This window comes from Catharus ustulatus, chromosome 3 (genome assembly GCF_009819885.2).
Source record: "Catharus ustulatus isolate bCatUst1 chromosome 3, bCatUst1.pri.v2, whole genome shotgun sequence".
In the NCBI taxonomy this organism is placed as follows: Eukaryota; Metazoa; Chordata; class Aves; order Passeriformes; family Turdidae; genus Catharus; species Catharus ustulatus.
In genome coordinates, this window is record NC_046223.1 from 27,123,851 (window position 1) to 27,140,672 (window position 16,822).

Consider the following 16,822-nt stretch of genomic DNA (forward strand, 5'->3'; position numbering starts at 1 on the left):
CAAAACCACATTTATAAAAGATATGCCACAGGCATTAATTATTTGCATTTACTGCAATATTCCTTTTTCCAATAGCACTTACTATCCTCCCTTAAGGTAAAACAAAAGCAAGCCAGGAAATGACATAGAAATTAAGGACTAAGAATACCCTTTGACAGAAAAACTGACTAGCTGGCATGAAAGAAACTTCTTCAATACCTCCCATTCCTACAGTCTATTAAAATCTATAAATTACACTTCTTACCTTTCGAAGCAGAAAATATTTCTGCTATTGATTCCAAAATACTTAGTGCAGAAAACCTGGTTGGGTGTGATGACCCAGGAAACAATACCTCAAAAAGTCTGGCACATACAGATGACATGAAATCCTGGGGGAAAAAAAAATGCAAGAAAAAAATTACTTGTTTACTTGCTGCCCTACAAACAAAAGATTAAGTAACTGAATTCACGACCATTCTGCTTTACCCCAAAAATTATGACCTTACATTGATTTGGAATACAAGAGGCATTCACAGTACAGTTTCTTGTTTCTTAGAGTACAGTGAAGGTTGGACAATCATTTGGGTTTTAAAATACAACAGTTTCCCTTCCCCCACAAAAAGACAGTCATTGTATCAAATCTCGAAAATTAGCTAAGAAAAACAGAACTCAAGGAACAGATTGACACAAAGATACTGATGGTGTCAACCTTTAAATAGGATTAAAAGGACCAATATAAAAGAAGTCTTCGTGCTTAAGCTCATCATTCATTCTCTCACTCACTGATTATTCTGGAGACCAAGGAAAAGACTAAAGTTCAACTGATCTTTATTTTAAGTCCAAGTAACTCACATCATTTAAAGCTCACTACTAAATGGGGCCAACAAATGACAATCCAGTTACTCCCCTTTTGTTTTTTTTTTTTTGGATTGAGGGTACATCTCCAGCCATTCCTCACTTACTGCTGTTTCAATGCACATCATAGAGAAATCCCTCAAAATAACTTTTATTGGTTTCAAACAAAATTTACCTTAAGGACACCCTCCAAATACCAATGGGCATTCAGTTCACCAACAACAGTATATTTAGTCAAAATAAACTTGCACAAGTGCATCACAGTGGTCAAGCTCCTCAACACTGGCTTTACAGGTTTTTTCCTTCTGCATTGCACTATTGCCTAACACACACACACAGAGAGCCCAACTCACCCACCCAATGGGGTTCAGGAATAATGAACTCTCAGAAATACCATCCCACCTCTATTATGTGCGTCTCTAGCAGTCTACTTACTTTGTATTGCTGCAAAATCCTCAAAGGAGGCACTCTAGTTGAGTTCTCAACTAACTCTTGTTTGGTTTTATTTTGCTCCAATTTATAAAGCACTTGAGAACTTTCTTGTATCCTGCAAAATAACTTTTAAAACAAAAGAAAATACGGGTGAGACAAGAATCATTGGCAGTGAAATAAGGGAAAAGCAGATTTTCAGCTTATTTTCCAAATCACACTGTTTGCAATTTTTAGGAAGTTTGTATACAGTGTAACACAGAACGGATCCTTCCCTGCCCACTCCAAAGCCAAGGTTTTGCTTCCCATCACTCTTGTGACCTATTTTTTCTCTCCTCTCTCTACACCTCCAACACCTTCTTCCATCTCCCACCCTAAATTCATGCCAATTCATGCCATAAATATTTCCTTCCTTATCACACTCCCATCTAGCACAACTTTTCCATCTCATGCTCCTCAGTCTACACCAGGTAAGAAAGGAAAGAGATAGGATTTCTCTTTTGTTTTTGCCAAACTGACTCCCTCATTTCTCCCCCTTCTCAAATTAATTATTTTCTCCTTCCACACTGCCTTCTTTTGCCATAAACATCTTCCAATATGTTTTTTATACATATGTGGTTGCTCATTTTATCCCTATCCTTCTGCCATGAGCTACATGACACCTTGGCAACTACCACCAGATGGAGAGACTCATTCCCTGCAGACTTTAATGGCACAGCCACATCATGCTGAATATTCATCTACTTTGTTTTCCACATCAGGTTTCTGAGGGTGATGAAGCGACTGAATTTGCTTGAGGTGTGACAAGTCCATGTAGTCACAGCCTTAGGCCCCAGCAAAGGCAACACAAGGTTCACTGCTGACTCCAGGGCACACTGCTTTGCTATTAGCAAAGGGTGCAGGAGCTGGCAGGTCAAGCAACACCCACCACCATCCATGAAGTTATCATGCCTCTGTCACTTAATATTTTGTTTAAACCATCCTTGCCTGTGATGACTTAACACCAGTCAGTTGGGTAACACATAAAGCACAGTCCTGGTCTTAGAGCTTCTACTCTTTCCAACTAGCAACTTCATAACGCAGTCATTATTTCTTTTTAAATGGTGTTATAACTAACATAAGAGGTACAATAAGTAGACATTGCTCATAGTTTGAAATTACCTTTCTCAGCAGAGAAACGATCTGCTGTCTTACAGAAGGAGACTGGCTGTTCAAGTTGTACATCATAAAAAACTGAATTAGTTGCATTTCTTCCAGAGACACAATTTCTGTAGTACGATGGGTCTCACAAAGTAAACCTAAAGCATCAATGCAAACCTGAAAGATATTTAAAAGTTCACCACAAAAGAGTTACTGACACCTATGAATGACACCTTTGTCTTAATACAACACAGTAATCAGGATCAAAGCAATTATTCTAATGTGAAGGATACATAAATGGTTGACCTTTACCTGGCTGTGCTGATGGACGAGACCCTGTTTTATACACTCAGTGGATACAAGACCACTGCTCATGATATTTGAAAGTTCCAGGTGTCCATGAGCCCTGGCTGTTCTCAAGCATGCCATTAATGCTCCAAGAGCTCCTCTAGTACTACAAGAACCTAAAGAGAATGAAAATCAGTAATAATTACTGTTTGATTAACACAAGCAATGTACTATTCACAGTGCTTGTCAGAAACTCCCAATACTTTCAACACATGACCCACCTCCTTTTATTTCTACTCCATAAATCCCAAAAGACAGTGCTGCTATAAATTAGTCTAGTTCTAAATCACCTGTTCCCAAAAGACTTCATCTCAAATGTGTCATATGAAAAAAGACCTTGTGAGGTCTCACCAGCCATTATTTAAGTCACACTAAATTACTTCAAAACAAGAGAATCATAAATCTCATATCCACATATTTACAAGAAAAAATAATCTGTTACTGGATGTATCAAAAATTAAAAAATAGTAGAAGAAAATACAGAAATTTAACCAACCCTGGTAAAGAGAAGCGTAAGGCACTCACAGAAGGATTTTGCTCATGGCATGAGGAGACACTTATGATTATTATTCACTTTGAAATACTAATAGCAATAGTAACCATCTGGATTCTTTCTCCCAAATTAATTCTAACAATAATAATAAACCAGAAATCACACAGCTAAGATTTTTTAAATAAAATCATAATTACAAATACAAAGTTTATTTTCTTACCCAGATTAGCATCTGCAGAGGCCTGAAGAATTCTTATCATGTAGCTCAGACTGTCAGGATTACATTTGAGCAATTTTGGTAAATAGTAATCTATTATATAAGTAGTTTGGTCATGGTTTCCTTCACACAGTATTACCAGAAGAGGAGAAACCCAGATGTTGTGCCACTGGTCAATCCAGGTGCCTTCCTGAAAACTCAAAGTAAAATGGGCCTTGTGATTTGTAAACATGGTTTCCAGGAGATCACTAGCATAAGGTGCAAGAGACTGATCACTCATCACATCCAGGATTTGCACTGGAATTGTTCTGTCCAACTGCAGTATATTTTCAGTGCCCACACACTCCACCAGAGAGCCAAGAGAAGCATATTTCCCTTTTACATGCCAATCCAAGCTCAGTAAATGCTTTATCAGCCTTGCAAAGAATGGGTCTGATTTTCCATTGGATCCAGCAATGGTGGCTTGGTGAATATGAAGAAGATGCTTGAAAATCAATCTGGTTTGATGTCTGATGGCATCCAGAGGGTGGTCCCAGTGCGTATAAATGTATTCCAGCAGCTTCCCAATTACATCAGAGTTCCCATTAAGTTTGATTTTTAGATCTGGAGAGCCTGAAACAAGGGCAGCCAGTGCTGAATTAGCCCAAATAGCAAGGATTCTAGATAAAGATGTTGCCACACTGGATTCTTTTAACCTTTTAAAAAGAAAAAACACAAAGAAAGTTCATTATCTTCATTATCAGTATTTTAAACAAATAAATTTTGTATTTAAGAATAACTATTCATCACATTCATTTACCTAACATGAAAACATGGAGGAAAAGGAATCAACTGGATGTTGCCAAATACATGCTTAGTTACCTGATGTGCTATTAAGTGATTCCCCTAACAATGGGGAAAATAAACCATACAAGCCCCACAACAATAAAAAAATAAAAATTTCTATGCACCTGTTAATATTTGAGCAGCATTATGTTGGTGCACGCTTCTTGAAAATGCAAGGAAAACTTTTTATTGCTACATAAAACCATCTAAACTGAGTATCCTATGTGCAAAAACAAAATCATGGAACTGCTCCAAGGCACAATCAAAGGTTGAACTGAATATACATTTTAATTTCCAATCCAATAGTGCTAGCGGGCCCTTAGATGCAAGCAGCCAATGCTTGCAGCCAGGAAAAAAACAACTAAAACTCATCTTACTTCAAGTATTCCCCTCACTGGCACACTGCTTTCCTCTGAACTTTCAGAAGGAAAGGACATGATGTCCTGAAACTGTCTACATAAGAACTGATACACCTTACCATAAAGTAATTGATAAATGTATCCCATTCATGTTAGAAAACAAAATCTTAGCATGCAAGAAAAAACCTGAAACTTAGAACTACATATTTATAAATATATTTAAAAGCTTGCATGATGTGTGGTAAAACCTAGTATCATTACACCTAAAACAGAGATATTCCACCAGGATCACAGGGGTCATGCAATAATAGAATTAAAAAGATAAACCTCTCCTCTGAAACATGAAACAACACAGATTAAAACACAAACTTACTGTGAACTCAAAGACAACAAGACTGATGCAATATCTAATAATAGTTTCTCTCCATTTTCACCCATGCTGCCATTCTTCCAATCCAGCATAGCCAGTGCTCCATGGCAAAGGAAGAGCAGCACTGAGCCCGGGAGCTCTGCCGTGCACAGAACCCCACAGTTCCTCACGAACCATGCTGGCACACCTGAGCGTTCCACTGTCCCAAGGAGCAAGTCACTGATCTGGAATAGCAAAAGCACACCCATTACAGCACCTCAGCACAGAAGAAAACGTCTTTTGTGCATGACTTAAAAGATATGAAGTGATTTTTTGTATACAGTGTTTGTCAAATCCAAAACCCAAGTGTTATTACTTCATATAGCAAGGACAGAAGAAAGGATTATACTCCAGCTAAGGTCTGATAGAGAGATTGGCAAGCCCTGGTATCTGCATCAGCAAAGCCTCCAGACAACACTGATAGTACAGGGTAACAACACCATGACATTGCACAGTCTTCAGCCAAGAAATACACTTACCAATGAAGGTAATTCCTCAACTGGTTCATACATAACTCTGGTAAAGAGAATAACAGCCAGTCCTGAGGTAGTCTGAACAGTCTGCAGGAGCGTCACTACACAGCAGAGATATTTTACATTAGAATGCTAGAAGTATGTAGCAAAATTATAAAAGACAGTATTGAATTTTGTGAGACTATTTGTAGCTATATCACAAATTTGTAGTGTCCACATGGATAGCAAATAGTAATAACTTTATCCCCAGTGTAATAAGGAACTGCTAGTACCTTTAACAGAAAAAAACACAGGACTACCCACTAAGGTAAGGAAGGCTGTGGCAGAGAATACTGACGTGTTAAATTCTACTATATAAAAAGTCTGTATGAGAAGAAACTATTTATGGTGTGCTCACAAATAGCTCTGACAATATATTTCATAGAAGTGTAGATATTTCTAGTAGGCACAGACATGTGGTGACTCTAAAAGCATTTGTTAGTTTTTGAATTATTACTAAAAGCATTAATCTTGGTTCTTGTAGTGGGACAAGTTACAATTAAACTGTACACTCTAAAACTGCAATCTACAAATCACAGCTCACCAACAAACCAGCTACTGCTCCCACTCCCATTAATCTCATTAGTTCAATTTGCATGCAAGCAAAACTAAGTTTTTACATGTACAGGTTGTTTACTACAAAGACAACAAGTTAATAAAAATATCAGAGTTTGCATGTTACTAAACTTACCATCCATTAGGAAGTTTGTGGAACTTTTCAGTAAACTACACATACTTTGCCAAACAAAAGATTCACTGTGTTTCCAAAGACTTCCCTGGATATTTTCTTGCAATTTTTGTACAAGCATCATTGAAACTTTAATGGCTATCAGTAAATCGTGCATCAGCTGAGTCTGAACAATACGATTTCCATGATTCTTTCTGTGGAAAAAAGACAAGCAAGCACACAAAAAGCAAATTAAAACCATTCTTCACCATCCCCAGAAAACCATATTCAGCCAACATTAGATAAAATTAATGGTAGAAACTAATTTATTGCTTATTGATCATATATATAACTACAGGAAAACAAGGAGCAGACTCAAGGTTAGTTTGTTAAAACAACAAATTCTGCTACATTTTCTGCAGGTTCCCGTGAAAAACTTTCATTCATATGATTCTACTTGAGCAGAGCTGAATTTTTCCAGAAACTTTCCAAAAAGGCCAGCAGAATGCAGTGCTGCCCTTTTCTAGTTTTTCAAGTAGTTCATCCATGTACAAAGGATATTTCTATGAATTTACTTTCTTCTAACACGAAGACAGAAAATATCTAAACTTTCAGTGCACAAAACACTTCATTAAGTACCCTTCTCCTCTCAGTACAGAAAGAGAGGCCACAGTGAAAAAGGTTCAGTTCATGAAATACTGGAAAATGTCAAGTATATCAATACTGAATTAAAAACTCAGGGAGCATGAAAGATCTTTAATCTACCTGAATTTTACACCTATTAATTACACTGTTTAGTCACAATTCAGATAGCAAAGCCTCAACTCAAAGGCCTCCCTTAGTAGTAGCTCTAATAGTATCAATGCCTTACCTCTCTTATATTGCCACAAAAGAAACAAAACTAATCAGCTTTCATTTAAAATCTGCATCACTGTAAAATGATATTCCCATCTTTCATCAATGTATGGCTACCAAAGTGATATTTCAACCCAAACCAAATTATCTTGCAAGAATCAAATAAAACCAGATAAAATAGAGCTTCTATTGAATTCACTTGCCTGTTTTCTTCCTGTATATCAAGCAGCACCTTCTGCAGAAACTGAAGAACTAATGAAAATAAATATGGTATAAATTTACTTACAATAGAAAGAGAACAGAAAATTCCCAGCAAAGCAATCACATATACATCTCAATACATCACGCATACCCAGCTACAGTGAATAGTTACAGTACAGCAGTGATTCTTCTGTTCCAACAAATTAAACTGGTATTTCATTATAGACCAACACAAGCAACCCCAAAACAAAATTTCAAACTGTTTTGCAACAACCTGGTACAAAACAAGTTTCCAACCCACTTGGCCCAGTCCTGTGAGATACTGGCTCTCCCTACCAGAATTGCTCACTGGTACTCAGATTTGTATCAGGGTTGCCCAGTAAAGCAAAACTCACCCTGGAAATTAAAGCCATAAATCAAAGTCTTGTCTTCCCCAAGAAAAGTACCATGTCAGGATACTAGTTTATTGAAAATTAACCAGGAGGAAATCAGATCTGATAGATCCTCATACCTACTTTATGTCACTTCTCCACACACACTCCTCCCCCAATAACCCACAGTGAAGTATATTTTACTATAAATGTGACTTTACCTTCTTCAAACAGATTCTTAATACAGGCTCTACCTAAAGGAAAAGAAAACACATTTAAAGTACAGAGTACTAGCCAGCACTATCTATTTTACATAACTGCAAACATTACTATCAAGTGTGGCACTAGTGCTGAGCAAGTTTAACCAGAAGACATTAGATGTCACTGTACCTAAGCTGAAGTCCTCCATACAGGAAGCAAGGTTGTCCAGTACTTTTCTGTACAAATACACATCTGTGGTTTTCAGTTCTTCTTGAAGGCAGCACACAAAGCTTTGCACAGCTGACATCATCAAATGTCCAGGAAGACCATTCAGTGAACTGCAACATGAACAAACAGCACATTTAGTTTGGTTTTCCTGAGGTGTTGTAACATCCACTGCACCAAAATCCATGTCAGCTAAAACTCCAGTATATAGACAGACGTTTCTTCCTGCATAAAAAAAATCATGTGTTAAAATTAACATGCACATTGTCAGTTAGCAGCTAGAAAACCTCTCAGAGGGGTGCACAGCTTTGGGGTGGCTGCAACCAAATCCAGGATGGAAGCCCTGCACCTCAGCAGGACACTGAATGTTTTCAGAAATAGAAAAGAAGGCAGTTTAGCACAAGGTCTTAAAAAATGCTAATGCTATAATAAATTCAATAAAGAAATACAGCAATAATTGTGCAATAAAAAACTAATTGCAACTTTAGGCACAAGAAACCACAGTTTAGTTAGGATTCCTCTGAACTGTCTTCTCTTGTCAAAGCTGAGATTTTGTTTTCAATTTCTATTCTAACATTGGATTTCAAAGTTCAAACTGCTAATTACACACTATGTTGTCTTTCCAATAACGCAATAGGCCAAAACAATGCTTTACTTTGAAGTTATTTATCCAATGAGATGTTGTTTATAATTAAAATTTTTAAGTTAGAAAGAAAAGGAGTATATATGCACGTACTAAGTACTGCAAATTTTCAGTAAATTACAGCAATTTATAGAGAATGACAAATTACTGACTTATAGATAAGTAAAGCATTTAAAAAAAAAAAAAAGGCTAACTACTCAATCTTTTACCTTGCTAATACTTTCTTCAAAGGATTCTTTGCAGCCAGTGAAAAATAAATCTCTCCCAAAACATCCAAACAAGCTTTAACCATGGGATCACCTGCAGAGTTCTGATCCATCTGCTTCACTGAGGGCATAATCTGTAATCAAAAGAAAACCCGATGAACAAAAAACTCTGGATGTATCATTTTTAACAGTGGCAGATTTCCTTCTCATGAAAAGATACAGTGTAAAACTGTCCCCTCTTTACCATTTCCCCTTAAGTTTCAAGTTCAAACAATGTTGCAAGAGCATCTCAAAAACAAACTAAAAACATAGAAAATAGGAAACTTAGTGTCACTTCACTTACACCATTTTCAGTAACTGTGGCACTTGCTAGTTACATACTAGAACTACATTTCTACCTGATGCGTGTGAAACTGCTTTTTCTGTGTTTCCAGGAATGTAAAGAACATTAGAAGTTTATTTTAAGAGCTGTATTTGCCACTAACAGTGCACAGGACACACTCAGTTACGAAAAGCCACATCAACAACAGTAAAACTGTACCTGTTTAATGCACTGGATCTGCTGGATGCCATTCCTCAGCTGCGCACCATGCAGAAGAAGAGATGCCAGATTTTGCTCTTCAGCCTTTGAAAACCCTACATTTGGAAGAAGAGGACATTTTTATAAAGTAATTACAATAAGTAGTACAAAAAACACATTTATAAGAAAATAAATAACTGCTTGATTCTTAGACCATTTTTTCCAGTTCCAGTAAACCCATTAGTGCCACAAACCCTTAAGTCACCTAACAACACCTTAACACTTCTTTTTCTTCCTAACAAATGTAAAAAAATCAGTTTCACTGGAACACAACAATAAGGGAGCTCTGGGGGTCATCTGGTCCAATCCCACTGCTCAAATAGGGTCAGCAGTAGCTGGCTGCTCAGGACCACAGCCAGGTGGCTTTGGAATACCTTCATGGCTGGAGACCCCCCAACTGCTCTACTGAAGCTGTGCAAGTCTGCAGTCACCCTCACATTAAAAAAAGTGTTTCCCCTCACATTAAAAAAGATGTTTAGAGGGAATCCTTAGTGTTTCAGTTTGTGCCCATGCTCTCCTGTCCTATCACTATTCAATACATGTCTCCCTTCAGGTATTTTTTACACATTGCTAAGATCCCCCTGAGCCCTCTCTTCACCAGGCCAAAGAGCCTCAGCTCTCCCAGCCTTTCCTCATAGGAGGGATGCTCCAGGCCCTTCATCATCTCAATCCTTAGCTGGAGTCTCTCCAATATGTCCATATTACTCTTGTACTGGGGAGCCAAGAACTGGATGCAGCAATCCAGGTAGGACCCCACCAGTGCCCTCTCATAATAACTTTAGTATACAAATCTTGTATTACTTCGTTTTGGGTTTGTTACAGTAAACAACACTGGAAGTTTCTCTCATCAAACAAACAAACAAAACCCCACAAAGGAAACACCAGTTGAACGGAAGCTTTAAAACAAATTAACTACAGAAAACACAAAGACTGGGAAACCAAAGAACCCCTCCAACCTCAATCATTCTGAGACTCTTGGAAATTCAGTGTTATCCCACATATTAGAGCTAACATATCAGATATCACTGAATTACAGGCCTGCAAATAGGATTACAAGAAGGACCTTCTACTACCTTCACACAACAGATAAAACAAAGTAAAGTGTTTTCAAACCAAAGCAACAATGCTCTAAAGGATTTTTCTGACTCTGACAAGGTAAGAAGTCATTGTCATTACAAAATAAAAATAAACCACAGCAGAGCAAATACACCTAAAACTCACAAAGCAAAACCACTAGAAATAAAACATAAACAAATTTAAAAATCTATTTCAGGAGCTACTCCAAGGCAAGAGAAATCACACATTAGCTCAAAGAAAATAACCCTACTTACTTTGAAGTTTTTCAAGCTGATGATGATCAAGAACAAATGCATCCACCTGAACTTCCTTCTTCTTCTTTAAACCCATTTTAGCTGATTAAGAAATGCCTGCTTAAAAAAACAAACAACAAAACAAAAAAAACCAAAACAGCAGGTCATGCGGTTTTAAAACCTAATTGAAAACATTTCACACAATAATGGTCTTTTCACTCTCCTACTGTCTTGAAATAACGTTTGTTGCATTTTCTGTGCAACTTTTCTGAAGGAAATCACTCTCTCTGATTTTAACAACTTCAACTATTTCCAGCATTTCATCCAAAATTCAGTCAAACTTCACGATGCAAAACAGAAGTAATAGAAAAGGGGAATTGCTTTATGCATGGCACACTGCCTCACCGGAGTTTTCACTGCACTTGTTACATATTCTGTAGCATGACCCCGGATCACTGTTTGGAAACATCATACCAAAGCAAGGAATTAATGCCACAGAACGTCCCTTACTCAGTTTTAGTGTTCAAAACTCATTCAACTCGTATTAACATCAAGTGAGAACTGTGCAGCAGACCAAACAGCTCTACCACTATGGATGTTACAAACAGCAAGTACTCTTTTGAATGGCAGTGGTGATTTATCATGCCTTACAGTTTTACTGATTTGAAAGTGCTCTACCATGGATCATGGAGGTCGGAAGGAGTCTTTGGAGCTCATTTGGATCAACCTCCTGCTAAAGCTGGGCCACCTGCAGCCAGCCACCCAGGCCCATGTCCAGGTATATTCTGAATGGAGGATGGAGACTCCACAGCCTCTCTGGACCACCTTCACTCCACACCTAGCGCTTCTGATGGTCTCAAGAGACCAATCCGTACCCATGGCCCCCTGTCCTGCCACCGGGCACCACGGAATAGAGCCCGGCCACATCTTGTCTGCGCCTCCTCTCCGCATGCTCCTGCGTTGTGGCAAAGCTCCCTGCTCCCTCGTCCTGCCACAGCTGTGGCACCCACCGCACGCCTCCGGGCGCTCACGGGCAGAGCGGGGCAGGGCAGAGCAGAACCGGCCCGGGCCTCCGAGCCGGGCCCCACTGCCCGCGGGTGCTCCGCGCCCTCCCTGCCCCACCAACCCCGCGCCCACGGCCGTGTCGAGCGCTCGGAGGGACGCCGGGCCGGGCCACGCCGCCTCAGGCACCCGCCCCGGGCCGCCCTCGCCCCCGCGGCAGCGCGGGCCCGGAGCACAGCAGCGCCAGCCTGGGGAAGCAAACAGAGCGCCATAGCAGCACGCAAGGGAAGCACCGAGGGCGCACCGCCCGCCCCTTACCCCAGCGGACCCTCACCCGCGGCGCCGCGTCCTTCCCGGTGCCCGCAGCCCGCCCCACCACGTGCCGGCCGCCGCCAACCGCGGCGCTCCCCGCCCCCGGCCCGGCCCGGCCCTGCCGCGGCACCGGCCCGGCCTCACCCGGCCCCGCTCGGGGCCTCGGAGCGCCCGGGGGAGCTGCTGCTGCCCGTGCTGCTGCCCCGCGGGGCCGCCTTTCCTTGGCCAATACTTGTCCTAACTAAATGATCAACCGGAATCGATTCGTTTGGAAAATCCCCCTGAGATCATCGCGTCCAACCCGTGACCGATCCCCACCGTGTAACCAGACCAAGGCACCGAGTGCCACGTCCAGGCTTTCCTTGAACAGGAGCGGTGACTCCACCGCCGGCTCCCTGGGCTGCCCATCCCAATGTCCAATCCCCCTTTCTGTGAAAACAATTTTTCCTTATGTCCCACCTAAACCTCCCCGGTACAGCTTAAGGCTGTATCTTTAGTTGCCTGGGAGAAGGGCCTGACACCCACCTGGCCACAGCCTCCTTCCAGGCAGTTGTAGAGACTGAAGATGCTGCCCCTGAGTCTTTCTAGTCACAAACCCTTTTCCTAAGGAGCAGAAAGAGGTTTGACTACACGCTTCACAAAAATCCAATTAACTTAATTTGAAAAGCGCGTTCCATTTGTTTCCTCATAACCATAACTCTTGATCCTTTCCAGCAGTGCCTAATTTACCACCACTTCCACATTTTCTAAAATTGTAAAATTATGAACCAAACCCAGGGGTTGTTTTTTTTCCATATAAGCATTTATATATTAGTAAATTTTCAAGTATCTGAACGGAACCTACAAGAAAGGTGGAGGAGGGCTATTTACAAGAGCAAGTGACACAACAAGGGGAAATGGATTCAAACTAAAAGAGAGTAGCTGTAGATTAGATGTCAGGAAGAAATTCTTCCCTGTGAGGGTGGAAAGGCACAGGTTGCCCAGAGAAGCTGTGGATGCCTCATCCCTGGAAGCCTTCAAGGAGAGGTTGGATGGGGCTCTGAGCAACCTGGTCTAGTGGAAGGTGCCCCTGCCTATGGCAGGGAGTGTGGAGCAAAATGATCTCTAAGGTCCCTTCCTACCCAAACCATTCTATAATTCTCTGGTTTTTTAGCCAGAGAAGAATTTTTTTTTTTTTAATGTTTTAAATATCTATGTTCCTTTCACCATCCTCCCAGGTCCCATGGATATAATATAATATAATATCATATCATATCATATCATATCATATCATATCAGTAATAAGTATATAATTTGCAAGTACAGTAATTTCACGATTATAAGCCGCACTGAGTATAAGCCGCACTTCCGGGTGTCGGCAACTTTTCATTCTTTGTCCATACATAACCACACCTGATTATAAGCCGCACGTTACAATACAGAGTGTGATAAAAGGTATCTATTCTTTCACCATCTGTTGAGGGTGGGGGCAGTGATCCTTATCTCAGCGGCAGATATTCTGCTAATGGGCCATCCATTGAAACCAGGCAGGGCATTGTTCTTTATCTTTTCACAACCCATCCTTCCTCCAGCGAGTCATTTGCTGCTAATGGCCCACTGAGTCCCACTGTGTGACTGATAAAATTACTGCATCCCATTGGAAGTTGCTCCAGCCAGGGGGAAGAGCCCAACATTTCTTACCAAGATAAAAACAGAGGTTTTGGGACACTAAGGGAGCCCCTTTCTCCACCGGACTCCAGAGGAAAACCGGATTTTTCCACATCACCACTGGAGCTCCGGAGGGAAACTGCACCTTCCGCAGGAGCACTGCTCCAACTGAATCACATCTGTCACTGCAGGAGGATGCAGCCACCATTTAATGGGACTGCTACCAACACCCTGCCTGACAGGGTGTCCGGTTGTACTCTGACTTTTGTCAGGGTTTGGAGTTTGTTTCTTTGTAGTACTGTATTTCTATTTTAATTTTCCTAGTAAAGAACTGTTATTGCTAATTCCCATATTTTTGCCTGAAAACCCCTTGATTTCAAAATTATAATAATTTGGAGGGAAGGGGTTTACATTGTCCATTTCAAAGAGAAGCTCCTGCCTTTCTCAGCAGACACCTGTCCTCCAAACTAAAACAGCAACTTTTCATTCTTTGTCCGTATATAAGCCGCACCTGATTATAAGCCGCACTTCGGGTTCGGACCAAAATTTTAGTCAAAATGATGCGGCTTATAATTGTGAAATTACTGTAATAGATTATCAAATGGGGACAGCCTTTCCCGAGTCTGTGAGTTGTATCCAGCAAAGATACATACAACTTTTGCACTCGATGTGAAAATGGTTATTGCAAAAGTGACTATTGTAAAAGGACAGCTCAACATAGCAGTCATGCTTCCATAAAGATTTAAGAGCAACAATGTTTAGGTAAGTAAAAAGTGGAAAATATAACAAAACTCATTCCTTGTCAATTGACTTTCACCCAGCAGTGATTTTCTTAACAATTTAAAGCAGCCAGAAGCCATTAGGGTCTGCTCAGGACTTTCAAAAGGATTTCTTTTTAGTACCGAAGGTTCCCACTGCCTTCTGACTTCTGACATGGTAATGGCCAAAGGAATTGAGACAAGGTTTAACCATATGCAAACCTATCAAGAAAGTAATTTGAGTTTTTCACTGTTGGTTTATCGAATTTTCCCTGTTTTGCATTCAGGCATTTCTAGGAAACTGACACAGTTATTTGGCACTATCTGTCCCAGTGACCTACTCTAAATGCTGGATTATCTTCAGATCAAAGAGAGACTGAATGCTCTTAAGTAATTTAACCTTCCAGATAAAGCAGACAATTATCCTCACCCTCACTTAATGCAAGCAAATTCTCCATCTCCTTCAGCCCAGTTCAATACCCACATATTTCACATTCACTGTGATCCTCTTTCTACAGACTGGCCAGTTTCAGGAAATCTTTCCAAAGTTCCAGCTCTATATATTCCAGCTGATTTTCTGTAACACTATTTCCAGTAACTTTCTCCTTTCTAAAAGACCTTAACTCTCAATTTTTTCACTTAGGGAAAACATCAGTGCCAGGGAGCTGTCAGGTAACACCTAAAGAATCCACATTTCCCAGCACAGAGGCATCTAGAGAAATGAAATGCTAACATGCAACACCCACACACGTCAATTGCTCTGTTCTCTAAGAGCACTAAGTTTCCAGTACTCAAAATACCTTACTCAGAACTAGCTCACACACCACTGCTCACCAGGCAGGGGTTATGAGGCTTAACTACCTTAAAAAGGCAAGTCACACTGGGTAAACTTTCTTTTGTCTCTGGTAGGTGTTTTACCAGGACCTGAGAGTGCTAATATTGATCAGCAACTTCTCAGTAGCTTACATTAGCCAGCAGAGAAAGACCGGAGGCCCTTTACATGAAGAATTTTATTTCATGAGAAGGGTGGTCAAGCAGGATCCTCAGAGACAAAGGGAAGACAGTCATATTTGTAGGTTCAAGGGGGATTCAAGATACAACCAATAGAAAGTTACACAAAGGACAGCATTCAATCTAAGTCAAAAGTTCTAAAGGCGAACTGACTAATTATATAAACTAATTTCTAACCAATTATCTTCCAAGGTGTTAGGAGAGTGACCAAATTCTTAAGGAATTTGGCTCAGCCTTGGTATCTAGGAGACCTTATCTATTAAACTACATGCCAGGGGCCTGAAGCAGACAATTTGGGGGGAATTGTATCATCCACAATACTGTTTTCATTATACCTGATCTCCTGGTAAGGAGCAACAGACCTTTGAATTACTGATGCTGTGGCTGTGCTGTGCTCTGCTGTGTGTCACAAATCTTGGCAGAAACAAAAAAAAGCCTTGTAGCATTAGAAATTGCAAAGGAGAGAACAAAAATCAAGCAAGAAAGCATCACTATGTCCCTGCATAAATACACCTACACCTTGAACACTGTGTGCACAATGTGGAAGGACTGCCACAGATGTGAGGTAGGGTATGAAGGATGACCAAAGACAGTGAGTGGCATCTCTCTGTGAAACCATTAAAGTGAATTTGAAACTTCACTCTGAAAGAGAAAACGGAATATGACAGAAATTTCTAAGAACATTTTTCATTGTCACTGCAAAAATTTAGGGGCATCAAGTGAAACAAGCTGGTGACACATCCAAAACCAAATGAATTATTAAAACCACGGAGATCATAATTTTAGGACATTTTGGATCTTGAAAATCATGTTTGTTCAAAAGCAACTGGACTCAATCACGAGAGGAAAAAAAATAAACAGGAAAAGTTTCAAATGACAAAACTTCTGGCTCACGAAGTCCCTGAACCTCTAATGACTAGGACAGTATTCTGGGGCAATGACACTTCCCTGGACACTGTCTGTGGACAGCAGTCAAGTGAGTGGGTACTGACCAGGTACAATTATTTTCACTGGAATGTCTCAACATATTTCTGCAATTGATCAGAAGGGTTTTTTCCTAAGCCCTAGGGGTTTATGCTCACAAACTTGACAGTTTCAACAAATTGACATCCACCAGTGAAAACTCTCCTCAAAAGAAATAATCTAACCCACACTCAGAAAGTTTAAGCTGTACATTCTAGCCCTCTTGAGCTATGCCTGTGCCAGTAACTAGAATGTTTTATATTTTATGTTTCTTTCAGATGGAGATGATTATATCATCATTTGA

The 16,822-nt window shown here is 40.3% G+C and overlaps 1 protein-coding gene across 4 annotated transcripts in view; it reads right to left on the bottom strand.

The window, feature by feature from the left end:
• Window positions 1-12,219, bottom strand: part of THADA (THADA armadillo repeat containing) — a 154,602-nt gene extending 142,383 nt beyond the window's left edge. For 2 of the 4 annotated variants that reach the window (XM_033054000.1, XM_033054003.1), the window contains exons 1-15: window positions 12,162-12,219; window positions 10,847-10,942; window positions 9,477-9,571; window positions 8,939-9,069; window positions 8,051-8,199; window positions 7,882-7,914; window positions 7,292-7,340; window positions 6,258-6,448; window positions 5,534-5,628; window positions 5,019-5,239; window positions 3,465-4,156; window positions 2,716-2,867; window positions 2,425-2,580; window positions 1,270-1,392; window positions 245-368 (exon numbers count right to left, since the gene is read on the bottom strand). In XM_033054000.1, the coding sequence (XP_032909891.1) occupies window positions 245-368; window positions 1,270-1,392; window positions 2,425-2,580; window positions 2,716-2,867; window positions 3,465-4,156; window positions 5,019-5,239; window positions 5,534-5,628; window positions 6,258-6,448; window positions 7,292-7,340; window positions 7,882-7,914; window positions 8,051-8,199; window positions 8,939-9,069; window positions 9,477-9,571; window positions 10,847-10,922 (2,287 nt within the window). In that variant the 5' untranslated portion in view covers window positions 10,923-10,942; window positions 12,162-12,219. Of the gene's footprint in view, window positions 1-244; window positions 369-1,269; window positions 1,393-2,424; window positions 2,581-2,715; window positions 2,868-3,464; window positions 4,157-5,018; window positions 5,240-5,533; window positions 5,629-6,257; window positions 6,449-7,291; window positions 7,341-7,881; window positions 7,915-8,050; window positions 8,200-8,938; window positions 9,070-9,476; window positions 9,572-10,846; window positions 10,946-12,145 lie in introns of all 4 variants that reach the window. The other 2 variants (XM_033054001.1, XM_033054002.1) reach the window with 2 other exon arrangements.
• Window positions 12,220-16,822: the final 4,603 nt, after the last annotated feature.